This window comes from Phyllobates terribilis, unplaced genomic scaffold (assembly GCF_046119375.1).
Source record: "Phyllobates terribilis strain yellow unplaced genomic scaffold, ASM4611937v1 Scaffold_1__5_contigs__length_1240528914, whole genome shotgun sequence".
NCBI classification, from domain to species: Eukaryota; Metazoa; Chordata; class Amphibia; order Anura; family Dendrobatidae; genus Phyllobates; species Phyllobates terribilis.
This window is the reverse complement of record NW_027362761.1, coordinates 373,559,570-373,587,459: the sequence shown is the minus strand read 5'-3', so window position 1 is coordinate 373,587,459 and position 27,890 is coordinate 373,559,570. Positions and strand designations below refer to the sequence as shown.

The window sequence follows — 27,890 nt, the reverse complement described above, 5'->3', positions numbered from 1 at the left end:
ATATGTCATCACGGTGCGACACCCCTTGGCGCGGTAATACCACGTCACCCATGTAAACACGATATGGCGGCTTCCCTGTCAGGTGACGGAAGAACGGACAGTGAGGAGGATGGTGCCGCGGACAGCGGGGATTCTCCCAGTGATGAGCGCCGGATCCTGCAGCAGTGCCGGGGGCTCCTGTCTCTGCCCGGGGAAGTCCTGGAGCTCGTCCTGTGCTGCGGGGATCTCGGCTGCAAGGACATCGTCAGTGTCACCTGTACCTGCCGGCGGCTGAGAGACGTGTGTGCTGCTCGGGGCAAAGTATGGAGGAGGCAGCTGTGTGCCCGGTGAGTGATAGGTCAGTATGATGCGGTTTGGAGGGCACTGCGCTTATCCATGGTTGTGGCAGGTGATACCCCCAATATCAGTGCTGTGCTGGCTGCTTCTCCTGCTGACCCTCCTGTAAGCGCTAGTATCAGTGCTGCCCCTCCTGTAAGCGCTAGTATCAGTGCTGCCCCTCCTGTAAGCGCTAGTATCAGTGCTGCCCCTCCTGTAAGCGCTAGTATCAGTGCTGCCCCTCCTGTAAGCGCTAGTATCAGTGCTGCCCCTCCTGTAAGCGCTAGTATCAGTGCTGCCCCTCCTGTAAGCGCTAGTACCAGTGCTGTCCCTCCTGTAAGCGCTAGTACCAGTGCTGCCCATCCTGTAAGCGCTAGTATCAGTGCTGCCCCTCCTGTAAGCGCTAGTATCAGTGCTGCCCCTCCTGTAAGCGCTAGTATCAGTGCTGCCCCTCCTGTAAGCGCTAGTATCAGTGCTGCCCCTCCTGTAAGCGCTAGTATCAGTGCTGCTCCTCCTGTAAGCGCTAGTATCAGTGCTGCTCCTCCTGTAAGCGCTAGTATCAGTGCTGCTCCTCCTGTAAGCGCTAGTATCAGTGCTGCCCCTCCTGTAAGCGCTAGTATCAGTGCTGCCCCTCCTGTAAGCGCTAGTATCAGTGCTGCCCCTCCTGTAAGCGCTAGTATCAGTGCTGCCCCTCCTGTAAGCGCTAGTATCAGTGCTGCTCCTCCTGTAAGCGCTAGTATCAGTGCTGCTCCTCCTGTAAGCGCTAGTATCAGTGCTGCTCTTCCTGTAAGCGCTAGTATCAGTGCTGCTCCTCCTGTAAGCGCTAGTATCAGTGCTGTGCTGGCTACTTCTCTTGCTGCTCCTCCTGTAAGCGCTAGTATCAGTGCTGCCCCTCCTGTAAGCGCTAGTATCAGTGCTGTGCTGGCTACTTCTCTTGCTGCTCCTCCTGTAAGCTCTAGTATCAGTGCTGCTCCTCCTGTAAGCTCTAGTATCAGTGTGGCTCCTCCTGTAAGCTCTAGTATCAGTGCTGTGCTGGCTACGTCTCTTGCTGCTCCTCCTGTAAGCTCTAGTATCAGTGCTGCTCCTCCTGTAAGCTCTAGTATCAGTGCTGCTCCTCCTGTAAGCTCTAGTATCAGTGCTGTGCTGGCTACTTCTCTTGCTGCTCCTCCTGTAAGCTCTAGTATCAGTGCTGCTCCTCCTGTAAGCTCTAGTATCAGTGCTGCTCCTCCTGTAAGCTCTAGTATCAGTGCTGCTCCTCCTGTAAGCTCTAGTATCAATGCTGTGGCGGCTACCTCTTGTGCTGCTCCTCCTGTAACAGTGATTTACGGTGAGACCACACGTGTTGAAACTACACAAACCCCAATTGGCAAACTGCCACTGTGTGGTCCTATCCTCATTCATACATTTCCAGCAGAAATAACAGAGGAACAAGGACTGTGGAGTCTTAAACCAAACCACTGACTCCTCAATTTCCCTGACTCCACCAAAATGGACACTGACTTCACAGCCCTGAGAGGAACATCACATTTTATACATTTATTCATTAAAATGTTTTTGTGTTTAATCTTTAATGTAATAATGTGCTCAAGCATATGGAAATAAAAAATCACAACACCTCCTGGACCGCACAGCTCCTCTATACTCAGCACTGCGGCCCCTGCTGTCTCCTAGCATCAGCATCTAGCGGGGCCTGCATCGATCATGTGACACCCCCACCAGATCTTGATGGTGGGGTGTGCAAAGCTGAGAACACTTTGCTTTTTTCACCTTAGCCTATTAATAAGGGATTGTCCTATAGTGGTCAGCACCATTAATAAAATAATAAGGATCCAACATCTCCAAACTATTCAACAGCCATAGCATCTGCTCTTATTTGTAGCTTCCGCCCTGGCTGTGACATGTACGTTTCTTTGGAGACTCTCAGGATACATATCTAACAGTATTTCTCTTATAATTCAGATGGCCGTCTATTATGAAATATTACAGCCATTTGGACAATCTGGACTGGCTGGAAGAGTACAAGACCAGACACAGGGCTGGCATAGAGGCACATCGAATAGTGGCCGCATTCTCGAAAGCGCTCATCGTTGAACATGTATGTGACTTTACAGCATTCACATAATCCTGATTAATACAGTTATTTTATATGCATCTATTTAATAAGTAAATCTTTTCTTGGCATCTGCTTGTTTTTGTAGCGTTCTTGTTCCAGTAATTGACCATAACCCTACCTTCTATGCTAGACAACCACTGCTAAACAGTTGGGAGAGTGGCAATAGCCTTCTTCTCAGTCTATCAGCTACATAGTTGTTTCACCTTTTATAAAGAAACAAATCCCTATAAAACAATCATATATACACTATTACTTTGAAGGGTACTTTCAAGTGACTAAGCTGTCCTGTGGTTAGATGAGGAATAACACTATATCGGGCAATTATGTGACTGGTATCCTGTGCTTTCATAAGTTCTTCTCTCTGCAGGATTCTCTCTTAGCTTACATTCACATATCCATGTGACAGGTCCATGTGCTCTCTGTCTTTTTTTCTCGGACAGAACATTGACCTATAGTTTTATTGATCGATACACACATCAGTTTTAAAACCAGATCCATGTGTTCAGTCCATGAGTCTAAGAGCATCTCCTATTCTGATCCAATTTTGTGATTCCAACTCTGCCGTTAAAGAAATTGTCCGTTATTTGGACAACCCCTTCTTGATTTAAATGTTTGGCGCCGATTAAAATAAAAAAGCTTCCCCTGGTGGCGCCGTTCCAGCGTTGTAGGCACTCGCTCTCATGCGGTTGTTATCAATTGAATTTTTTATTGAAGTTTTTATAATGCAATACACAACAATACAAAACAATATCATTTATACTAATAGAAGGGAGGGAGGAAAGTGATGTGAGGAAGGAGGAAAGGATTATGAAGGGAAAGAACTGGGAACTGCACATGAGCCCGGCGCCCAATTAGCGCTGGTGCCACTCTCCCCGTCTTTGGACAAATCGAACATCAAGAGGAAGTGAGAGACCAGCCACAGCCTTCCTTTTGATGTTAGATTTGTCCAAAGGTGAAGATGGTGACACCAGCGCTAATTGCTCACGTGTCATAATAACCGCACGAGAGCCCCGGGGAGAGCGAGTGCTGACAACGCTGGAACGGTACCGGCACGGGAGGGGAGTATAAGCTTTTTTTTTATCAGCACCAAACATTTTAGATTAAGAAGGGGTTGTCCTAATAGTAGATAGCCCCTTTAAAGTCTATGGGGATCCATCTAAAACAGATGAATCACAGAAGACATACCTTGCACTTTACCGTTCGAGTTTCATCCGTTTTTAACTGGTACTTTAAGAGTCAATAGATTAAAAAAAATAATAATTTTGACAGTAAACCTGCTTTAGCTTTAAAGGGAACCTGTCACCAGGATTTTGCTACTTTCACCTGAGAGCAGCATGATGTGGGAGGCAGAGTCCAGTGATTTGTCACTAACTGAGCTGTTTGCTGTCATTTTGGTAAAACTACTGTTTATCTGCTGCAGATCTAGCCGTTCTCTGAATGCTGAGCACTGTATAACCTCACCCACACCACTGATTGGCTGCTTTCTGTATACACTGTACATAGTCAGAAAGCTGTCAATCAGTGGAGGGGGCGGGGTTATACAGAGCTCATGAATATGGTTTACTACCCGGCAGCAGGCTTACTAGTCCTCTAGTGATAACCTCCTGCTGATAAATTAGTGATTTTATCAAAACTTCACTAAGCAGTCCAGTAAGTGACATACTTCAGGAATCAGTCTGTCTCTACATTATGCTACTCTCAGATGGGGTGGCAAAGAAATGAATCATAAATGGTGAAAGGAGTACATTTCTGTGATGTGATATACCACAATGTTTCTTATATTTGCTTGTTCTATTGATTTTATGGGAAAAAAAAGTTGAAAATAACAGAAATCTGTAAGAAGAGGGAAATAATAAACCGTGGCTTATACTAGGTGTACTTGTGTCTTCTCTTTATTTAGCGTATGCCGTGTGAAGGCTTTAATGACCTCGACACATCGGGTTACCCCGTACATTTCATTGAGGATGAGCTGTTGTCAATCCTCAAAGCTGAGAATGGGTAAGACTGAAATATTTGTGCCATATTTAGAAGGTTTTTTTTGGTTTGTTTTTTTCTTATATTGCTTGGCATATACACTGCTCAAAAAAATAAAGGGAACACTCAAATAACACATCCTAGATCTGAATGAATGACATATTCTCATTGAATACTTTGTTCTGTACAAAGCTGAATGTGCTGACAACAAAATCACACAAAAATCATCAATGGAAATCAAATTTATTAACCAATGGAGGCCTGGATTTGGAGTCACCCCCGAAATTATAGTGGAAAAACACACTAAAGGCTGATCCAACTTTGATGTAATGTCCTTAAAACAAGTCAAAATGAGGCTCAGTATTGTGTGTGGCCTCCATTTGCCTGTATGACCTCTCTACAATGCCTGGGCATGCTCCTGATGAGGTTGCGGATGGTCTCCTGTGGGTTCTCCTCCCAGACCTGGACTAAAGCATCTGCCAACTCCTGGACAGTCTGTGGTGCAACGTGACGTTGGTGGATGGAGCGAGACATGTCCCAGATGTGCTCAATCGGATTCAGGTCTGGGGAACGGACGGGCCAGTCCATAACGTCAATGCCTTCATCTTGCAGGAACTGCTGACACACTCCAGTCACATGAGGTCTGGCATTATCCTGCATTAGGAGGAATCCAGGGCTAACCGCACCAGCATATGGTCTCACAAGGGGTCTGAGGATCTCATCTCGGTACCTAATGGCAGTCAGGCTACCTCTGGCGAGCACATGGAGGGCCATGCGGTCCTCCAAAGAAATGCCACCCCACACCATTACTGACCCACTGCCAAACCTGTCATGCTGAAGGATGTTGCAGGCAGCAGATCGCTCTCCACGGCGTCTCCAGACTCTGTCACGTCTATCACATATGCTCAGTGTGAACCTGCTTTCATCTGTGAAGAGCACTGGGCGCCAGTGGCGACTTTGCCAATCCTGGTGTGAAAAAATGATCTAAAGTTACACCCACTAGGCTGGTGTCAAAATGAACCCATCTATAGTTAGAGAAGACTGCTGCTCCCTGCTCTGACACATACAGGACCTCCTGCTGCACACAGGCTCCACACAGATAACTGCTGTGCTGTCATCATGTCTGCATCTGACTGGCTTCTGTTTCTGTTAGTCAATCACCTACTGTGTGTAACAGTCTGCCAAGGTAGTCAGCACAAGCTCTCGGAGTGCAGTGATTGGTTGCAGCGGTTATGTGCTGTAGTTATGAAGTTACTGCTATAGCCTGTCAGCAAATACTGGGGGTAGTGCTGGCGCAGTAATGGGAGAGGAAAGCTCTGTTTGTTATTTTAAACCTTTTTTTCTTGGAAAAGACCTTTTATAAAAAGTAATCGTCATTGTATTTTTTTCTCATAAATCATTAGTCTATATGAAAATAAGAAACCGTGTAGTAAATCTTATTAGAGAAATCCTCTTCTTTCTCCTCCTAAACGGCTCTTTTATTCTCAGTTCATGGGTAAAATCTGTCTTCAGTGAACACAGACCTTCCCATTGCTGAGATAGGAGATGGCAGTTGGTGCGTATAACATTCTATGGAGAACTGTAATTATTATTTCAGTAGAACTTGCAGCAGAATGTCTGTGTCAGGCTGTAGCTCCCCCCCCCCCCCCGCCCCCATCCCTCCATAAAATTTTAAATGCCGACTGTCACCTCCCTATCTCAGTAATGTGAAAATCTGTCTTCGCTGAATACAGATTTTTACCCCTAAATTGAAAATAAAGATCGTACAGAAGGGTGAAGCAAGCTAATTTCTCTGATAAGATATATTATAAAGTTGCTTATTTTCATGTGTACAATTGATTTATTAAATAAGAGAGATTACCTGCTGTCGATAAGCTCTCTTGTAAATGCCTTGATTTCTTAAATCCTGCTGTAACCTGAGCTCCTCCCCCGGGGCCGTGATCTCTGGCTGAGAATCTACTAGCTTCCTGGAGTCTGGAATCTGATGAGTGGGCGGGGCTGGGTGGGCGGAGCTCCATTCAGCAGAGCTCTCACTGCTCCTGCACCTGTGCATGCTGCTGTGGACAGCTCTCCCTCCAAAGCTGTCCCTGCTGTCTGTATGTATCTCTGCTGGCTTGCACAAGGAATGATGGGAAATGTAGTCAGAAAGGAGCTGGGGATTCTGGAGAGCAAGTGGTGGCTGTGAAAGCAGAGTTGATGCCAGGGCATAGGAAACACCTTTCCTGAAAATGTTCATGTTATATGGAGATCTTCAGGAGTATTATCCTTAGGCATTAGTGGGAAAAAACAGTAACGGAGTCAGGGTAGTGGATAACCACTTTAAAGGAAACCTGTCACCAGGGTTACCCAGTATAAACTGTGGCCACCATCTCTACCACTTTCACAGTATTCTAGGAAGATGTATATGTGTCCCCATCACCCTCTGCATAGCCCCAAAAATACCTTTTACAATGCCCCCATACAGCATGGTCCGGTACAATGGGTGTCTCTGGTTGCAAATGCCGCCATCCTCCTGCCCCACTTCATGTGAATGACGCGTCTTATATCACTCACGCAGTGTCCCCCAAACGCACTCCTACACAAGCATGCTTTGGCAGAGCAAAGTACTGTACTGCCCATGCACCGGCTTTGCTTCTAGGTTATTGGCGCCCTCTGACCTTTCTTATTGAACTATGCTCTACCCTGCTGAGGACATGGTAAAGTACGCCTGCGCAGCATGATTGGGAGACTCTGTGGATGATGTAGGATGGTGAAGCTGGGCAGGTGGAATGCCATTGCGACCAGAGACGCAGATTGGACCAGACCGCACTGTATGGGTGGATAATGAAAGGCATTTTGGGGCTATGCAGAGGGGGTTGGGGACTTGTATACATCTTCTTAAAATACTGTGAAAAAGTTGATAAGGCTGGTGGCAGTATTTTATATTGGGATAACTTGGTGACAGGTTCCCTTCAATTTCATCAGTAGTTCAGAAAGACAAGTTAATGACACATGATAATTGGGATGAAGATTGCACTTTTACAATAATAGGCCTTGTATGTGAATACTAAATTGATCTAATTTGTTTGAGATCATGATATCCTTACACATGTACACATGACATGTTCTCTGCCACCGAAAATAATATTTGTAGGCGAGTATGGGCTGGAAACAGAGCCCTGACTAATTGCAACATCATCATTGCTCATAGCTAGAGCTCCTCACATTGATCTGTTATTTATTTTGTAAGGACCTTTATTGGAGGAATAGATCCAGTGTCCACCAGTCAGGGCTCCCGCTCTGTCTCCTTTGCCTCCTCTGCTCTTACGTGGCCATTTTCAGTGGCACATTATTACCCGAATGTCTATTTTTTTTAGCAGTGTAAGTGAACTCACCAATGTTGCACGGTCCAGATTTACTGCTGATAGATGTAAGATTTCCTGTATTTTACATCCAGAAATATATTTCTGTCTTTTAGGAAATGTTTGACCCAAAAGTATTGTGCAAAGAAAATCCTTTATTTTATGCGCCAAGAGGCTACCATATGCAAATTAAAGCGCTTTCTCCAGAGACCTGTGGAGCAGCAAGACATCATGGAAGGTTTGTCATGGAGTATTCTTTGTGCCATACATGTACTTTTCTATAGACGCTAGGCCTCACTAATTTTAGTAAAAGTGTCAGAGTGAATCACAATCTAAAAACTCTTGAAAATACATGTCAAATTATACATTATGGCCCCGATTCATCAAGAAGTTTTGTTCAAATTTCTAGTGTTTGCGCATCTCTGAAGTTTTTAGTCTTTTGACATTTTTACTCCAGTAGGGGAACTTGGAAGGGGTGTGATGAAGCCTGCCCTGCAAACTCCTCATAATGTATGGAACTAAAGTGGTGTAAATTACAGCAGGAACATCCGCCAGGCGCTGTCAGTAGTATTTTCTGATGGAGGCGCACAGCAGTTGCAAGATGCACTAAATTAATTAACAAGTGTACCTTCAGTGCTCCCTTCATTAACCCCTTCCTGACATGGCCAATTTCCATTTTTCCTTCCCTTCATCCAAGAACCATAACTGTTTTTTTTTTTCTGTCCACATAGACCTAAGTGACAATTCGCTGAAAAAAGGACTAAAAAACAATAAAAACATCACTGAAAGAGAAAAAGCAGCCATACTTGCAATACCAAGTCCAGACACAAATTCACAAACAGGATGCAGCAGGTCCCCCATGATAAAGTTGAGGGCAGCACAGGTGCAAAATACTGAAAATAGCCACTTACTGACCCACCAAACATCCATGGGGTGGCAGCTAATTGCACACAGGCTTGCATAGGGTGTCATTCACACCTAACGTGAGATGCACCTCTGTTCGTATAACAGCCTATTGCCAACGCCCCTCCTATTACATTAGGCAGGCTACCAATACCATATGTGCACCCACAGGCCTGTGCAAAAAAAAAAACGTGCAAAAAAGATGTATATAATACATGAGGTATGCATCCTCATGTATATGTGCATTTGTGTCTGGACATGGTGTTGCAAGTATGGCTGCCTTTTCTCTTTCAGTGATGTTTTTCTTTTCACATAGACATAGGAGGGCTTGTTTTGTAATGGACAAGTTGTACTTTTGAATGACTCATTCATTTCACCCATAGAGTACTGTGGAATTGCGAATAAAAAAAAAATCACAATTCTGACATTGTTAATTTTTTGGGGGAAATTGCTTTCTTTATCGCTTCATTGGGGGACACAGGACCATGGGTGTATGCTGCTGTCGCTAGGAGGTTGACACTATGCAAAAAAAGGAAAATAGCTCCTCCTCCGCAGTATGCACCCGCCTACAGGCACCAAGCTCACCAGTTTAAGCTTAGTGTCTGTAGGAGGTAGACCTGGATCTTTACAGATCCAACTCTGTTGTGTTTATTAACCTTTCTTTTTTCTTTTTCAGATACAGCTCTTCAGGCTAACAGGGCACATTGCGTCCCCTGTTAACCCACTAGCGACCGAGAGAGCAATGTGGCTACCCTCACATCGCCCACTCTCGGACCCGCTGGGCAGGACTTATCCCCTGTCACCTCAGGGTGATCTCGGTGGCCAGTCCTAGCCTGTTCCCCACCCCAGCCCGCTCCTCGGAGCGGCCTGGGAGGGAGACTGTGGTCCCTGCGGGTGACTTTCCCCCAGTTTTCTGGGGTTGACACCGTCTCCTGCACTGTCCATGACCGGACAATGCGGGAAGGAGGAAAAGCCAGGATCACCCCCCTATCCAGGAAGGCATTCTGAGACCATCCTCAGAAGGAGAAAGGAAGGAACGGTTCCCGGACCCGCTAAGAGAGGTACTTCCCTGCCTTCTAGCTGCAGGTCCCACTCCCCCGGCGTTACCTGCCTCTCTCACCCCTCCCCCTCTCACCAAACATGGCGCTTAACAGCGCTTCCCTGGCCCACTTCCTCCTTCTCCTTCATAATGCGTGGCACATCTGCCGCGCTTTTCTCCGTCGGGGGGGGGGGGGGGGGGGGCGTGTCCGGTGGGCGGTCCCGCTCGACGGCTATACACCCCCTCATTTTTGACCAACCAGGGCCGAGGAGCATAGTGACGCTTCCGTCATTCCCTCGTGCCTTCTGCGGACCTATCACGGCAGGCCTCTCAAGCCCGCCCCCCTTCCCATCTACCTATCGGAGCCTCGTCACACTCCGTCATCAACTCTGCGTCCTCTGCACCGACGCCATCTCTCTGCCGCACGCAGCTCCCCGCTCCGTCGGCACCTATTGACCCGCTCCAGCCTCACCTTCGGAGCCTTCAGGGGACACGGGACCGCTTCTCTACAGGATTGGGTAGGCTCTGTCCTGACACCGACCCCCCCCCCTGCTCACAGCGCTCCCCTCTGCAGTATCCCTGGTCAGGCACATATGCCCAAACCCAGGGAGCCCTCAGTTCGTCCCTGTCACATTGTCACATACTACGCCTGTACTCTTTGCGGTACTAAGTGGCCCGCGGGACTCACTACTGCCTTCTGCTCGACCTGCAAACCTCATGCAATGCTGGCACCCCAAGATCCCCCCGCATCTCAGGACGTGGTAACCCCCTCCCCTCCGGAGTGGGCTGTTGCTATGTTACAGTCTGTCTCTGACCTCACCAAGGTTTCTCGATCTCTGGTGCAGGTCTTAGAACGCTTGCCAGAACGTTTGCCTATGCTGTCCACGGCCACCAGCACTCCGAACGTCCCCACAGACGATTCGCAGGCACCCCTGCCCCCTCCTCACAGGGGCAGACTGACGGCACGTTCTCAGAAACGGACCCACGCAAGCTCATCCTCCAGCTCTCCAGACTCCAAGATGCTCCCTGCGTCTCACACCTCTTCCCCGGAGGTCGCCCAGGGATCTAACTCTGCTTCAGATTCAGACTCTGGTTCTGACTCAGACCAGTATTCCAAGGTCCAGGACATGATAAACAGCCTTATAGCGGCTGTCAATCAGACTCTGCATGTTACAGAAGACGAGAGCCCTTCCCGGGATTACTCAGTTTCCTTCAAAAAGATTAAGCGTCCTGCACGCACTTTTTCTAACCATCCAGAATTTGACAGCGTTTTTCAAAAGCAGTGGGAGCATCCAGAAAATCGCTTTACAGGAAAGAAACAGTTAACCATCCTATACCCCTTTAACCATCTGTGGATCCTCCCCTCTCTTGCTTTTCTGCCAAGACGGTACTGTCTCTTCCGGATGGTTCCTCCCTTAAGGATACCACGGATAGACAGGTTGAGGCCCTTACCAAGTCAGCCTTTGAGGCTGCGGGCACCTCCCTCTGCCCTTCCTTCGCCTCAACTTGGGTATCAAAAGCGGTGTCCGCATGGGCCAAACAGCTCAGACAGGGCATCCTAGCAGGCGCCTCCCCGGACGATCTGGCCGACTTAGCTGATCAGATCGGCCATGCCGGAAAATATCTACTTACGGCGTCCCTCGACTCCGCTGCATGCTCAGCCTGGGTTTCCAATAATCTCGTTGCCTTACGTAGAATTCTTTGGCTTAAAGCCTGGAACGCCGACCCGGCTTCCAAAAGATCTCGAACTAATCTTCCTTTTCAAGGTTCTAGGCTGTTTGGATCCAAGCTAGATCAGATAATCTCCGATGCTACTGGGGGTAAGAGCACCTCTCTTCCCCAGTCCAGACCCAAACACCCTTTTCCTAGGAGACGCCCCCTTCAATTCCGGTCCTTTCGTCAGTTCGCTCAACCGAACCCCTCCTCTCAACAGGACCGTACTCCAGCACAGCGGGACAGTTGTAGACCTTCCTTTAGGCCCACGCCTAACTGGCGCCCAAAGAGTCGCTCCTCCAAGTCCTCTGGATCACAATCACGATCCAACATGTTTTCCTCAACATGACGGGTCACTCCCACCTGGGACTTCTCCCAGGGTGGGCGGCCGTCTCCTTCTGTTCACATATTCTTGGCTCCCGGCAATACAAGATGTCTGGGTAAAAGAAATTGTGACTTCCGGCTACAAAATCGAGTTCGATTCCAGCCCACGATCACGCTTTCTCAGGTCCCGCCCCCCACAACCATCTCTGCTTCCCGGTTTCCTCCAAGCCATCACCTCTCTTCTGCGCTCAGGAGTCATAGTCCCGATTCCCGTTCAGGAAAGGTTTTCCGGATTTTACTCAAATCTCTTCGTCGTCCCAAAAGAGGACGGCTCACTACGTCCGATTCTGGACCTCAAACAGCTAAATCGACATGTACGCATCCGACAGTTCAGGATGGAGTCCCTCAGGTCGGTAATCGCCTCGATGGAGGCCGGGGAATATCTATGTTCAGTGGACATTCAGGATGCATACCTTCACATCCCAATCTGCGCGTCACATCAGAAGTTCCTACGCTTCTCCTTCAAGAACGCGCATTACCAGTTCACTGCCCTCCCCTTCGGCCTCGCCACAGCCCCGAGGGTTTTCACGAAGGTGATGGCGACAGTTATGGCCATTCTTCGAACAAGGGGAATTGTAATCATCCCCTACCTCGACGACCTGTTAATCAAAGGCCCCACGTTCAAGGACTGTCTCCACAGCCTCCAGATCACCTTGAACACTCTCTCCCGGTTAGACTGGCTGATCAACACAGACAAATCCTCCCTGGTCCCATGCCAATGCCTAACCTTCCTAGGGATGCAGTTCGACACGACCCGTGCCCGGGTCCTCCTTCCGAGGGAAAAGATAAACTCCCTACGACAAGCAATCCACATCCTCTCCGACCCAGGTCCACACTCCCTTCGCCTATGCATGAGTGTCCTGGGAAAGATGGTAGCGGCCATGGAGGCAGTTCCGTTTGCCCAGTTCCATACCCGGTCTCTTCCGGTCTCTTCAACTAGCCCTTCTCGCAGCTTGGGACAAGAATCCGTCCTCTCTAGATCGACGCATCAAGTTACCTCGTCAAGTAAGACGGTCGCTAACCTGGTGGTCCCGCCCTTCTTCCTTCAGACCCGGGAGATCATTCCTTCCGCTTCGCTGGCAGGTGGTCACAACCGATGCCAGTCTCATCGGTTGGGGGGCAGTTTTCCTACCACACACGGTCCAGGGCCGGTGAAGTCTCCCTTCCCATCAACATTCTGGAGATAAGGGCGATTTACCTGGCGTTGCTTCACTGGCAGAAGATCCTGGCAGGGTCCCCAGTCCGGGTACAATCGGACAATGCCTCCCATCAGGGAGGAACGCGCAGCTAGCCCGTTTTAAAAGAGGTGGCAAGAGTGCTCCTTTGGGCCGAGAAAACGGTCCCAGCAATCTCAGCAGTCCACATTCCAGGGGTCGACAATTGGGCGGCCTACTTCCTCAGTCGGCAGGGCCTCACCTCAGGAGAATGGTCTCTCCATCCCGAGGTGTTTCACCAAATCTGCTTGCGGTGGGGCACGCCGGACTTCGACCTCATGGCGTCCCGGTTAAACCACAAGGTCCTTTGTAGCTCGGTCCTGCGATCCACTAGCAATAGCTCAGGACACGCTAGTCATATCATGGTCACAGTTCCAACTGCCCTATCTCTTTCCACCTCTACCTTTGATCCCTCGAGTCATCAAAAAGGTCAAGACAGAGGGAGTACCAGTTCTCCTAGTAGCCCCAGATTGGCCCAGACGCGTCTGGTATGCAGATCTGGTAAATCTGCTTGTCGACTCCCCCTGGAGACTACCAGACCGTCCGGACCTCCTCTCTCAGGGTCCTATTCTTCATCAGAGTTCTCGTTCTCTGAATTTAATGGTATGGCCGTTGAGGCCGCAGTGTTGAAGACGGCTTGCTTTACTGACAATGTCATTCAGACCCTAATTAACGCCAGAAAACCCGCTACCTCGCGCATATACCACAGAACTTGGAGAGCCTTTTTTTCGTCACTGCGAACAAGATCAACTGACTCCTATGTCCTTTTCTTTACCAGTCATTTTGGCTTTTCTTCAGTCTGGCCTAGAGGCGGGACTATCTCTCAGCACTCTCAAGGGCCAAGTTTCAGCCTTGTCCATTCTATTCCAACGTAACTTAGCTAGCCGTCCTCAGGTCAGGACCTTTCTACAAGGGGTGGCCCACCTGGCGCCCCCCTATCGCCCTCCAGTGGAACCATGGGACCTTAATATGGTCCTAAGCGTCCTACAACAGCCTCCTTTTGAACCCATTCAGGACATTCCAGCCTCTCTCCTTTCCTGGAAGGTGGCTTTTCTGGTGGCTGTTACCTCTATTAGAAGGGTCGCAGAACTCGCAGCCCTCTCTTATCGGTCGCCTTTTCTGGTATTCCATCAAGACAAGGTAGTGCTCAGGCTAGTGCCTTCCTTTTTGCCAAAAGTGGTTTCCGCTTTTCACATTAATGAGGACATCGTTTTGCCTTCCTTTTGCCCTGCTCCAGTGCATCCACGGGAGAAGTCTCTGCACAAACTGGACCTGGTCAGAGCTCTACGCGTGTACCTTTCCAGAACGGCCTCCCTTCGGCGCTCGGATGCCCTTTTTGTCATCCCTGAGGGGCATCGCAAGGGTCTCCCTGCTTCCAAGTCAACCATCGCCCATTGGATACGTTCGACCATCTTGGAGGCACATCGCATCTCGGGCAAACCTCCCCTCCCGGAGTAAGGGCTCACTCCACCAGGGCGGTGGGGGCCTCTTGGGCGGTTCGCCATCAGGCTTCGGCCTCTCAAATCTGCAAGGCCGCAACGTGGTCTTCTCTTCACACCTTTTCAAGGTTTTACAAGGTCCACACTTATTCTTCGGCTGATGCCAGTCTTGGACGGAAGGTCCTGCAGGCGGCAGTTGCCGAAGTCTGACCTAGTCTGTGACTATCTTCTATTCTCCCACCCAAGGGACTGCTTTGGGACGTCCCATGGTCCTGTGTCCCCCAATGAAGCGATAAAGAAATAGGGATTTTTGGGTACTCACCGTAAAATCTCTTTCTTGGAGCCTTCATTGGGGGACACAGCACCCTCCCTGTGTTTGGACCTATGTCCTGTTGGCCCTGTTGGGCATCTCATTTAGTTTTTTTACGGTTGTGCCCCGTTGGGCATTACATAGGTGGTTTTTATTGTGCTTCTCCTACTGCTCTAGCCACTAACTGGTGAGCTTGGTGCCTGTAGGCGGGTGCATACTGCGGAGGAGGAGCCATTTTCCTTTTTTTGCATAGTGTCAACCTCCTAGCGACAGCAGCATACACCCATGGTCCTGCGTCCCCCAATGAAGGCTCCAAGAAAGAGATTTTACGTTGAGTACCCCAAAATCCCTCTTTTACGGTGTACATTGTGTGGTAAAAATTACGTGGCAGTATGATCCTCCTCATCAGTACGATTACGACAATGCCAAACTTGTCCAGGGTTTTTAGTTTAGTGGTGGAAAATTTTTTTTATTTGATTGTGTTGCATTTTTCTGAGACTCGTAAAACACTTTTTTGTTTTTCGGTCGCTGTATGAGGGCTTATTTTTTGATAGGCTAAGACAATGTTTTTATTGATACCATTTTGAGATGGGTATGAAATTTTGATCTCTTTTTTTTTGCTGAATTATGGCAACCAAAAAAACCCAGTTTTGCATTTTTGTTTTTTTTCTGTTTGCGGTGTTTACCGATCAGGTTAACCCCTTTCCAACGTGGTCAGTAATAGTACGCACCGCGTCGGAAAGGCCAGTTCAGCGGGGACTCCGGGGGTGAGCCCGCACTGAACCGGGCACATGTCAGCTGATTCTTACTGCTGACATGTGCCTGTAACAGCCGCGGGTGGAATTGCGATCCACCCACGGCTGTTAACCAGTTAAGTGCCGCTGTCCATCTTTGACAGCGGCATTTAACAGCACCGCGCCAGAAGCGCGACCTTAGCCCCGTCCATCAGTGACCTCGTCACGTGATCGCGGGTCACTGATGGGTGGGCATGGAAACCCGGGGTCTGCAGCAGACCCCTGTGGTTGTCATGAAAAGATTGCCATGAGCGCCACCTAGTGGTCAGCACTCATAACACAGGAGCATTTCTCCTGCATACAGGCGATCTGCTCGTCGCCTGTATGCAGTAGAAGCAATCAGAAAACTGCAGCTTCTAGTCTCCTATGAAGCATGCAGAAAGTATAAATAAATAAATGTTTTTTAAAAAAATATAAAAGTTTAAATCACCTCCCTTTTTGCCCCGTTCAAAATAAAATAATAATAAAAAAAAAAAAAAAAACACATACACATTTGGTATCGTTTTTTTTGGTCGCCGCAACATTGCAGTAAAATGCAATAACGGGTGATCAAAATATTGGATTTATCCCAAAATGGTATCAATAAAAACGTCAGCTTGGCGCGCAAAAAATAAGCCCTCACCCGGCCCGAGATCACGAAAAATGGAGACGCTACGGGTCTCGGAAAATGACGCCACTTTTTTATTTATTTTTTTTTTTTTAGCAAACTTTGGGGTTTTTTTTTTCACCACTTAAATAAAAAAGAACCTATACATGTTTGGAGTCTACGAACTAGTAATGACCTGGAGAATAATAATGGCAGGTCAGTTTTAGCATTCAGTGAACGTGGTAAAAAAAAAAAAAATGTGGAATTGCATTTTTTTGGGGCAATTTCACCGCACTTGGAATTTTTTTCCTGTTTTCCAGTACACGATACAGTAAAACCAGTGATGGCTTTTAAAAGTACAACTCGTCCTGCAAAAAATAAGCCTTCATATGGCCATATTGAATAAAAAATAAAAAAGTTCTGGCTCATGGAAGAAGAGGAGCAAAAAACGAAAATGCAAAAATGGAAATTGCTCCGGTCATGAAGGGGTTAATTAGAGGACTTGCATCTGTGATCTTCTGATCGCTTGTGCTAGATACAGAAATTCCACAATATTGCTGCATATAGTAAAATTCACGGTCCCCTTTGAAGCCCAGCGACAGGCTGAATTTCAAGGGAGGTCGTCAAAAGAACCCCGACTGTCATGGCAACCCATCGGCGTCCTGTGATAGAATGATGCGCCTCCATGACGGCGGTCTGTTAATGCCGCTGTCAGAATTTGACAGTGGAATTTAACAGATTAACAGTCGTGGACTGAACTCGCTCCACCTATGGCTATTAGAGGCAGGTTCACCCTGTGAGCCCTCTCCATACACCCGCTATTGCCGTGCGCTGTACATGTGCTGCAGATATTGGTAAGGGGTTAAGACTGGCAGACAAAGCCAGTCTATATGAATCTGGGCCTATGTGTGTGCCTGTCTTCATATCACTGTAGGTATACTAGATATGCCTAAGCTCCTGTGTTTTGCCTTCTTCTAGGGGCAGTTCTTATCGACCAGTATTGTAATCCTCTAGACGATGTCAGCATTGAAAATATTCAAGCAGAAATTGAAAGTATTTCAAGAAGGGTGAAAGTATACCTGAGCGCAAAAAACAGCAGACATCCAAGTGTGTCCCAGCAGTCAGGTTTGTAGGATTATCGATTTCCCAGTAACACAAAGTACTTAGAAATTGTACCCGGTTACAATTTCCATTGAAAATGTTCTTGTTTGTAAAAGCCCTTCTGATGTGGGAAGTGTTGGGAAACATTGGATTGCCTTGTAAATGAAGAGGTCTTAATTATGTAGTCATTCCTCCTAGTTTTCCACCTTCTTTGACTGTTTTGCTCGTATTCTTTACCATGGGATCTAAGGGTAACGTTTCTCCTTGTGGAGAGTGACATGCCGATGTGAGGAGCCTTATAAGCCATGCACTAGCGCTTTTTATGTGTAATTGTGCTTGTAACTTTGCATTACTGTTATCACAGGTGAATCCTCCCACATTGAGGATCTTGACTTACAAGGACAGGCTCTGGATGCTTTGAATCATGTGCTCTTTACTGAGATGAAATTTAAAGGCAATGTGGCTGATTTTTATAACCCCCTGAATTCATATATGCATCAGGTAAGATTGTGAGTAGCTTTGCACCACTAATTATTCATTCTCTTGTTCTGTAATATTTAGTTTGTTTTTCTTTAGACTAATGCATTTTTTATATCGCCTTACAATTTTTTCTACACTAATTGTCATTAATCTAAAAAAATATAGGTTCCTATTATAAGTATTTCACCTCCAGTGGTTCTCCCAGACATGCAGCGGACATGTAGTTTTACATAGTATTAATTCTCATAACTCTGCGCACCCAAAGAGGGAACTTTTATCATGGGGGACAGCCGGTTATGATGTCTGTTTGCTCTAGTCAGACTTTTGGACAGGGGCATCTTGTAAAGTGTTGAAATTGAAGTCTAATTTTCTTCACGGCAAGTAAGGAGTGCCATGTTTTTTCCTATATTGATGCCATGTATCCATCCTACCACTGAGCACCATTATCACCCCGAGTGTCGACTAGAAACTTCCGCATGTATGGAGCGGGCTCAGGAGTTGAGCTTGCGCGATGGTACATAAGCAGCGGATTTTCACACAATCCAATACAATGCTAGTGAACGTAAACACAATAAACCTGTGAAACTTTTAAGAGGGGTAAAATAATATTAGGATAGCGCTTTTCATGGTAGGATGAGGTGTACATTGCTAATATTCCCTTTACTCCCCTATACTTCAGATATGAGTTTTCTGAACCATATCTGCTGTGTTGTAAAGGAATGTAAATTCGTAACTACTTTGGCCTGTGTAATGTATCTAACCTTCTGTTCTCTCAGCCTCTCTGTCCTATTTGTTTTCTAGGTTCTGATCACTAGGACAGGCATTCCTATCAGTCTTTCTGTGTTATATCTTACTCTGGCTGAACATTTGGGAGTGCGTTTGGAGCCGGTAAATTTTCCTCATCACTTCATGCTCCGCTGGTGCCAAGGTGCCCATGGGTAAGCAATTACTGTCTTGGATGAGTCAGAACCAGGACACAAGATATCTTATACTCTGATTTATTTGTACATATTTTCTTTACTGTATTAATAGAGAGCAAAGAAAAAATAAAATAAAGCATGCTTCATAATTTTTGTCTTTTCAGATTTATTTTGGATAACCAATAACCTGACCGTTCCAATCTTTGTTTCATTTTCTCAGAGCTTCAGACATCACAGATTACGTGTATGTTGATGCATTCGGTTATGGGAAAAGTCTTACTGCAAAGGAATGTGAATACATGATTGGGCGGCATGTTACAGAGGAATTCTATGCAGCCGTCAGCACTAAAGAAGTTCTGCAGCGGATGGTGGGGAACCTTCTCAACCTAGGGAAGAGGTAAGAACATAGATAAGTGCACGGCAACCTATAAAGATATTCGTCTTTATGGTACACTCATCTGTACAATGCAGAGCTTTTTTCCATACTGCTAGTTAGCAGAATCCCACTGTACTTCTTATGGCAGCACAGTGGTGTTTCATCCGCTGCTGTTACATTACATGTACATAGGTCTGGATGGGGTGGAAGTAGTATATCGCCATCCCAAACAAATATTGCTATATAGTGCAGCACGCCAGCAGCAATAAAAATAAAAGGAAATGTTTAATCAAAAATGACCTATAGTTTAAATCAGGTTTTGTGTTTTAAATGTTTTTTTTTTTTTTCTAACATCACAATTAAAAAAAATCTTGCAATTTTCATACCGGCTTCTGGGGCAATTCTAGACTCGTACCTTCTGTTATTTCAGGAAATCTTCATGAACATTTGCATCAATAGGGTCCGAGTCATCCTATCTTTTGTATTGAAGCATCTAATGAACGTTTGCAGAGGTCAATGTGACCGGAGGGGGAGCAGGGTAATCTATGACATCAGCTGTTTATAAATAATGGGGCCTGTGTTATCAGTTGTGTATAGAGGTGTTACTTGTCATTTTAATTCTGCCTCTGATGATCAGGAGTCTGCTGAAAACTCTTCCTGAAAGGACAGGAAGTATGATTCTAAAATGGCTCCAGTGGCCTGTGTGAAAACTGCAACATTACTTGTTTTGTTTTTAATACTGATTTGTGATATGATGGAAAAAAAATGCTGAAAAGTATAAACAATACATGTAGCACAGAAACCTGAGTTAAACAATAGGTCATTTTTTTATTACATATTCCCTTTTAAAGGGGTTGTCTACTGTTTTATTTTTGTATTTTATGTTACAAATGGGTCCATGATGGTCCTAAAGAAAACAGATACTCCACTACCAGATTCCTACAATCATCATGTTTCTTCCACACAAGGATACACGAGATCTGAAGCCAATCAGTGGCTACTTATTGACTACAGCAGTGAGGTTTCGTATTAGAACCTCCTAGCTCTCTCTTCCAGCTTGCATAGAATACAAGTCTGCAGCCAATCAATGCAGCAATCCTGCTGGAAAAAAAAAAGCAAGGAGACTAGTAGAGGAATGGTGGAGGTCCAGGAGGTGTGTGTGTATGTGTATGTGTATGTGTGCTTCTGGACCATCATTGTCCCATTTCTAAAAGAAGGTAGACAACCCTCTTAGCTGAACCAGGTACTTACTTTCTGGTTTGCACTAGAAAACATTCCACAATAAGGCATGTAGAGTACAGGTTCAGACAGATAAAAAAAAAAAATTAAAAGGTCACAAGCTTATAATGATTTTCCGGGTATATGATATTGATGACCTATCCTTAGATCGGTGTGGTCTGACATCGGACACTCACTGATCAGCTCAGGGTGCTCCTTTTTTGAATAGGAGTAGTTCTGCAGTACTTGGCAGCTGCTTCTACACACGGCATGGACCTCCAACATATAACTACATTCTGTGTTTACAACTGGGCACTGCAGAAGCTTGAAGCAGCTCATGGGGCAAAATGGGGGGGTTTGCACTTTTGTGTTTTTTTTTTGTTTGTTTTTTTTTTATATTTAACTTTTTACTGTATTTAATAGTCCCCTTAGGGGATTTGAAGCTGCGATCATCTGATCGCCTGTGCTTTACATAGCAGTGCATTAACACTGCTATGTATAGCTAAAATCACAATCTCCTATGAACGCCGGCCTTTCATAGGAGATTCATCATGACCAGCATGGAGGTCTTTAGCAGACTCCCAGCTGTTATGGCAGCCCATCTGTACCCCATGATAACGTCAGGGACGCGCAGATGGGCACATGGAACGACGTGTTCCCCTGCAGGTGCGTGTTAAATGCCGCTGTCAGAGATTGAAAACGGCGTTTAACAGGTTAACTCCTCCACTTGTGGCTTTTAAAGGCAGATTGATGGCTGATTAAATCAGCCATCATCTGCCAGGAAAGATGCAGGCCCCCCCACATCAAAGGCAGGGACACGACATATGATGTAAATGTACGTCATATGTCATGAAGGGGTTTAAAGAAAAAAAAAAAAAGCCACCCTTTTGCCACACATATAAAATAAGGCTAATGTTTTTTTTTTGTACAACAGAAATTAACGTAGCCTACTCCAGATGAAATCAATCATAGTTTTTAAAGAGGCTTTCCAAATGGCAAGGAATCGCAATTCCATGTGTCCTTGTGATAAGTTAGCGCATTTAGAGCTCGTCATGTACAGCTTGAATAGTGGAGACCAGAGACTGTACATTCACATCCTAATTTACATATTATATCTTTTAGGGAAAGCAAAGATCGCAGCTTTATGCTGCTGAGAGTGTCCCTGGATCTCTACTTGGCCATGTATCCAGACAGTGTGCAGCACCTACTGCTACAAGCAAGATTATACTTCCATTTGGGGATTTGGCCTGAAAAGGTAGAGCTGTCCAGTCTTATAACTTTTTTTAATCCATACGTGGGTACGGAAAGTATTCAGACCCCTCTACATTTTTCACTCTTTGTTTCATTGCAGCCATTTGGTAAATTCTAAAAAGTATGTTTTTTGTTCCCATTAAAGTACACTCTGCACCCCATCTTGACTGGAAAAAGACAGAAATATAGAAATGTTTGCAAATTTATTAAAAAAGAAAAACTGAAATATCACATGGTCATAAGTATTCAGACCCTTTGCTCAGACACTCATATTTAAGTCACATGCTGTCCATTTCCTTGTGATCCTCCTTGAGATGGTTCTACTCCTTCATTGGAGTCCAGCTGTGTTTAATTAAACTGATAGGACTTGATTTGGAAAGGCACACACCTGTCTATATAAGACCTCACACCCAGTGCATGTCAGACCAAATGAGAATCATGAGCTCAAAGGAACTGCCAAAGAGCTCAGAGACAGAATTTTGGCAAGGCACAGATCTGGCCAAGGTTACAAAATAATTTCTGCAGTACTCAGAGTTCCTAAGAGCACAGTGGCCTCCATAATCCTTAAATGAAAGAAGTTAGGGACCACCAGACGTCTTCCTAGACCTGGCCGTCCAGCTAAACTGAGCAATCGTTGGAGAAGAGCCTTGGTGAGAGGTAAAGAAGACCCCAAGATCACTGTGGCTGAGCTCCAGAGATGCAGTAGGGAGATGGGAGAAAGTTCCACAAAGTCCACTATCACTGCAGCCCTCCACCAGTTGGGCCTTTATGGCAGAGTGGCCCGACGGAAGCCTCTCCTCAGTGCAAGACATATGAAAGCCAGCATAGAGTTTGCTCAAAAACACATGAAGGACTCCCAGACTATGAGAAATAAGTCTGGTCTGATGAGATAATCTAAGCGGTATGTGTGGAGAAAACCAGGCACTGCTCATCACCTGCCCAATACAATCCCAACAATGAAACATGGTGGTGGCAGCATCATGCTATGGGGGTGTTTTTCAGCTGCAGGGACAGGACGACTGGTTGCAATTGAAGGAAACATGAATGCGGCCAAGTACAGAGATCCTGGATGAAAACCTCTTCCAGGGTGCTCTGGACCTCAGACTTGGCCGAAGGTTCACCTTCCAACAAGACAATGACCCTAAGCACACTTCTAAAATAACAAAGGAGTGGCTTCAGAACAACTCTGTGACCATTCTTGACTGGCCCAGCCAGAGCCCTGACCTAAACCCCATTGAGCATCTCAGGAGAGACCTGAAAATGGCTGTCCACCAACATTCACCATCCAACCTGATGGAACTGGAGAGGATCTGCAAGGAAGAATGGCAGAGGATCCCCAAATCCAGGTGTGAAAAACTTGTTGCATCATTCCCAAGAAGACTCATGGCTGTACTAGCTCAAAAGGTGCTTCTACTCAATACTGAGCAAAGGGTCTGAATACTTATGACCATGTGATATTTCAGTTTTTCTTTTTTAATAAATTTGCAAAAATTTCTACATTTCTGCTTTTTTTTTCAGTCAAGATGGGGTGCAGAGTGTACTTTGATGAGAAAAAAAATAAACTTTTTAGAATTTACCAAATGGCTGCAATGAAACGAAGAGTGAAAAATTTAAAGGGGTCTGAATACTTTCCGTACTCGCTGTATAATGTAATCTATTAGAAAGATATTCCCTTTAAGAACTGCAGCGCTAACTTGCCTACCCAAGGTAAAGGTTTACAATGTCATCTGACACTGAATTGATGAAGAATTATGGACAAAGATCATCAGAAGGATGATCCTTGCACCATGGTAATTAAAACATTTGATTATAAAGGAAATGAATGCAGTTTAGAGGGAGGGAGTTTCCAGGTGTAACATTTCATTGCCATTTTGATGTTATGCTTTCACTTTTCAGGTACTAGATATTCTGCAGAATATTCAAGCGTTGGATCCTTCACAGCATGGTGCTGTAGCATATCTGGTCCAGCATACCTTGGAGCATATAGAGAGACGAAAAGAGGACAGCGGGCCACATGTGAAGCTCCGATCCAGTGAGAAGGAAGTGTGCTATTCTGTAGGACTTCTCGTAAAGCACAAAAGGTAGGAAGCCATTGTAATGTAATGTTAATTGCTAGCCCAAGCATGCAACTAATAAATAAAAAAAAAAATATTGGATATTACTTTTGTATGTTTAACTCTTTGTATTTAAAAAAAAAATACAACTTTTGTATTATATGTTATAAAAACTGATAACAAACATTACGAAGTTTGGAGATATGCAGTAGGATTTTTTTTTTTTATTTTAATATCGCATTGGACGTAAAATAACATGGGAAAACACTGATAATCAGAGATTTGTAGGTTATATGAGATAGAACTATAGGATCTCACACGTGGTCAATAACTTTCAATGTATCTTTTAAGTCATTGTTACATATAAAAGGCAAAGATATATGTTTAAATAACAATATTTTGTAGTTCAGATGGGGTAAAAGAAGTATTCAATTTTCCAGTCTAGCTCCTTTAAAAAGGCCAGTTCACACAGCAGTATTTTGGTCAATATTTTAGATTATTTTTTGTAAGGCAAAATCAATACTGCATATCCATATCCTGATGCACTATATGGAGTTTTCCATTACATTCACTCACTTTTCTGTTTGTGTTGGCAGATTGTACAAGAAGGTAAAGGATATCAGATAAAAATCATGGACAGTGTTGTGCTCATAATTCACTGAGGCTTTGTTCTTTGTTTTGTATTCCCAATCTGACATATAGGTATGGCTATAGTGGTGTGATCTTTGGCTGGGATCCTGTGTGCATGATGCCACCAGACTGGATTGAAAATTTGAGTGTCCACCAGCTCCCTCAAGGAGCAAACCAGCCATTTTACAGCATCCTGCTTGAAGATGGATCTTGCAGTTATGTTGCACAGGGTGAGTGGTGACCAGGCATATAGGGTGACAGCATATAGTAGGGTGAAGTAGAAAACTTGCATCAGCCTTGGTCATCGTGTCTGCTTGTGACGAGTCTGTTAGTGAATGCAGACTTTAATGGTAGGTTTACCTGGTTTAATATGTCGTTTTAGCTAATTTTCAGAACTTTTGTTCCTTCTATACTGCTTAGTAATTATTACAACTCTTTAGTGTCATATACATTTAATATGCAATGTCTCAGCCTTGTACCCTTAATATTTCATATTGTATAAATCGTACATGTACCAATACTTGTGATTTTCGAATCTTCTGTATTGTGTTCTCCTCTACAGAAAATCTTGAACCACATCCAGAGCCAGGACCGATTCAGCACCCTGATATCAGCCATTACTTCTCTGACTTTTCAGGAGATCACTATGTATCAAATAAGGAACTACAGCTTCAATACCCTGAGGACACTGACTTCACTGCGCAGAGTTTACCTAAACAGCCCGACGCCCCGCAACTGGAGCCATGAGTTGGATTTTGGAGACTTTTTTTTTTTTCCACCTTTTTTTTTTTTTTTTTTTTTTTTTTTTTTAATTTATAGTTATTTTATTTACTGAATGCACATGCAAGCGTTAACCCTTTTAATTTCAGAGTCCAGAATAATCGAACACTGTTACATAGGGTAAGTTATGACAATAGATTTTATAACGTTCATATCCAGGTCTTTAGCTTCTGCTCACAGCATAGAAATATGACCTAGAACTCAAGGTTTGTGAGTATAGAGAACCTTCATACACATATTTTACATAGCATGCTGAATAGTCATGTATGTTCTCCATCATAACCATTACTATATACATTCATTACTTATAGCATAAGGTACTTAGTGCAAGACAAGCCACAGAAAATATCATTTTTATCAGATTACCTCTATACATCTATGGGAAAGCTGAGTGAACATATGCATCTTATTGCACTACACATTATTTGAGAACTCTGCTGTTATAGCAGAACTTGGTTCTCGTGTTACTACCAGGGAATCTTCTCAATCTTCATCCAGCCAGTATGGAGCTCATGAGCTGTATATGTAATTACCCATTACTATTTTACTTCATTTTTCCTGTCTACCACTAAGCTCATGTAATCGTTCCATATGTTCATCAGCCGTGTTGTATATTTTTATTACTGATGTAGTAACCACAAGGCTTATTTATTTGCTGCTATTATTTTTTTTAGAAATGTATAACAGGGACAGTTTCTTTCCTTTTCTCCATTACTTTTGAGGTATAGTACATTTCCTAGTTTTGTGGGCAGATACATTTCTAGCATGGCTCTTGCTCCTATCTAACTCATATTCTCAACTATATGAAACCTTATTTCTTTTGTACATCTGTGATCTATAAAAAGCAACCAGGAGCCCACAGGTTAGTGTGTTTGTCAGTGTAAGTTTTTATAAATCAGATTAAATGAGACTGTCTAATATAGCTTAATAATGGACAGTGGCATCAGCCTCCTCTTACAGTAGCCTGTAGCCACCTTTTTCTGCCAGCAGGCTCACTGTAAAATGTTTTGAAACCTCAGAATTCAGAAATGGTGCAGGGCAGTATAATATTTAAATTAAACTTTCTGTCTTTGGCTTGACCACTAGAGTTTGGTTCAAGGGGCATTCCAGTTTCAGAATCTTAGGATAGGCTGATATCCAATCGGTATGAGTGAGACTCTCATCATCCCCATTTATCAGCTGTTTGAAGAGACAACAGAACTTTCTTAATGGAGCAGGAGAGGCTGCAGCACTTTAGTTGTGTTCCCTTACAATGTAGTAGCTCTGCTGTATATTTTAGTGATTCATTGAAGTTAATTGGCTCATGCTTCTATACCTAGCACTGTCAGTACTGTGTAGACCACATACAGAAAAATTGAGTAACAAAGAGGCTGCAGCATTCGCAGAGCGCTGCGACCCATTCAAACAGATGATTGGCAGGCACCAAACAGATATTAAAGGGAATCGGTCAGCAGGTTTTTTGCTACCTCATCTGAGAGTAGCCTGATGTAGGTAAAGAGAAGCTGAATCCAACTATGTATCACTTAGATTACTGGGTGCAGCCATTCTGACACAATCAGAGTTTTTAGATTTAGAATGAAGCAGAGCTGAGGAAGCTAACCCCACCCCACCAGGCTCTCGATGTACAAAGTCCATAGACAGTGAGCTGCCTGTCACAGGAGGGGGCATGTCGGACTAGCATGCTTGCCTGAGCAAGACACTGCTGTGTCTCAGCAATGATAAGCTCCTGGTGCTAAAACAATCATTGCAAGCAAACAAAACCACTGAGCTTGGTATCAGAGGCATTGTTGAAATCTGTGCTTTAACCCCCATCTCCTGCTGTCTTCAGATTACACACCAAAAACCTGCTGACAGGTTCCCTTTCAAGACCTATTTTAAAGAAAAGTCACTAATGTAAATCTGAAAATGTTTAAAAATGGTAATCAATTCTGCACTATGTGAAAGTGATATTCAAGTACAGATGGGCTAAGCATGGAACACAGCTATTTATCACTCCATGTATGGATGCTGTTTTCTGAACAGTAACCTAATATGTGTATTGTTGGGGGGAGTGGGTTTTCCTATAATAAGAATTGTACAAGACCATGTATATTCCATAAATCCACTTACATATAGACGTCTTCTAACCTCTGGTTGCAACAGCAGGAACATATCCTTATTTTGCATTTGACAGGCTCCTGAAAGTCAGTCTTAAAGTTCTTCATAGTCAGTACATGAACAGAAAGTCCTTAGTATCAGACATATCCTACATGGCCACCGTTACGGAGATATTGGCTGTTACGAGACTTTCTTCTCTGGGGTCATTGGCTATTTGCCGCAACACACACTTCTATGAAATGAAAAGAGAAGGTGTAATCATAAACTCAGAGGACTAATTTGTACTTGTCAATTTTAAAATGTAACTTTTAATATATACCTTTTAAAATACAATGATGTAAATCTAAAAACAACAAACCACATTATCAGTTCAGTGCAGAGAAACGTGTGTGTGTGTGTGTGTGTGTGTGTGTGTATATATATATATATATATTCCGGTAGTATCTGATCCCACCTTGCTGTGGAGGTTGGCACCCTATAATCTGCGCAATGGCGACCCCACTCACCGACAACTCGCCCTCCTCACCCTATGGTGACAAACAAATACAGAACATAGGGTTTAGAAAGTGCAAATATGAGGTAGAGAAATATATATCAGCAGCTCAGATTCACTTAATGTAGAAAAGTAGCCGCAGCTTCAGTTCAAAATAGCAGCAAAAAGATTCACTTAGCTCATTCTAGGAGACTAATTTTAACCCCCAGTCATTTAGATTTCAAAGCAAAGCATAATATTCATATCTGCTCAGATTGCACAATTATCATGCCAAAAATAACCTAATCAACCCATCCATAGACTCAACGCGTTTAACTAATCCTGATGAACCGTGGATAAGGAGAATCAGGCAATTTTTATAAAAG

General features: G+C 44.7%; 1 protein-coding gene across 2 annotated transcripts; it reads left to right on the top strand.

The window, feature by feature from the left end:
- FBXO21 (F-box protein 21) lies at nt 1-27,890 on the top strand. 2 transcript variants are annotated; one of them, XM_073676370.1, is made up of 12 exons: nt 1-326; nt 2,275-2,410; nt 4,329-4,426; nt 7,860-7,981; nt 17,104-17,250; nt 17,591-17,727; nt 18,508-18,644; nt 18,847-19,023; nt 21,343-21,475; nt 23,368-23,552; nt 24,228-24,385; nt 24,718-27,890. In XM_073676370.1, the coding sequence occupies exons 1-12, from the start codon at nt 64-66 to the stop codon at nt 24,900-24,902; spliced, it is 1,878 nt and encodes a 625-aa protein (XP_073532471.1). In that variant the 5' UTR covers nt 1-63; the 3' UTR covers nt 24,903-27,890. The 2 variants fall into 2 exon arrangements, with proteins under 2 accessions (XP_073532471.1, XP_073532472.1); XM_073676371.1 differs by having other exon boundaries at nt 165-337.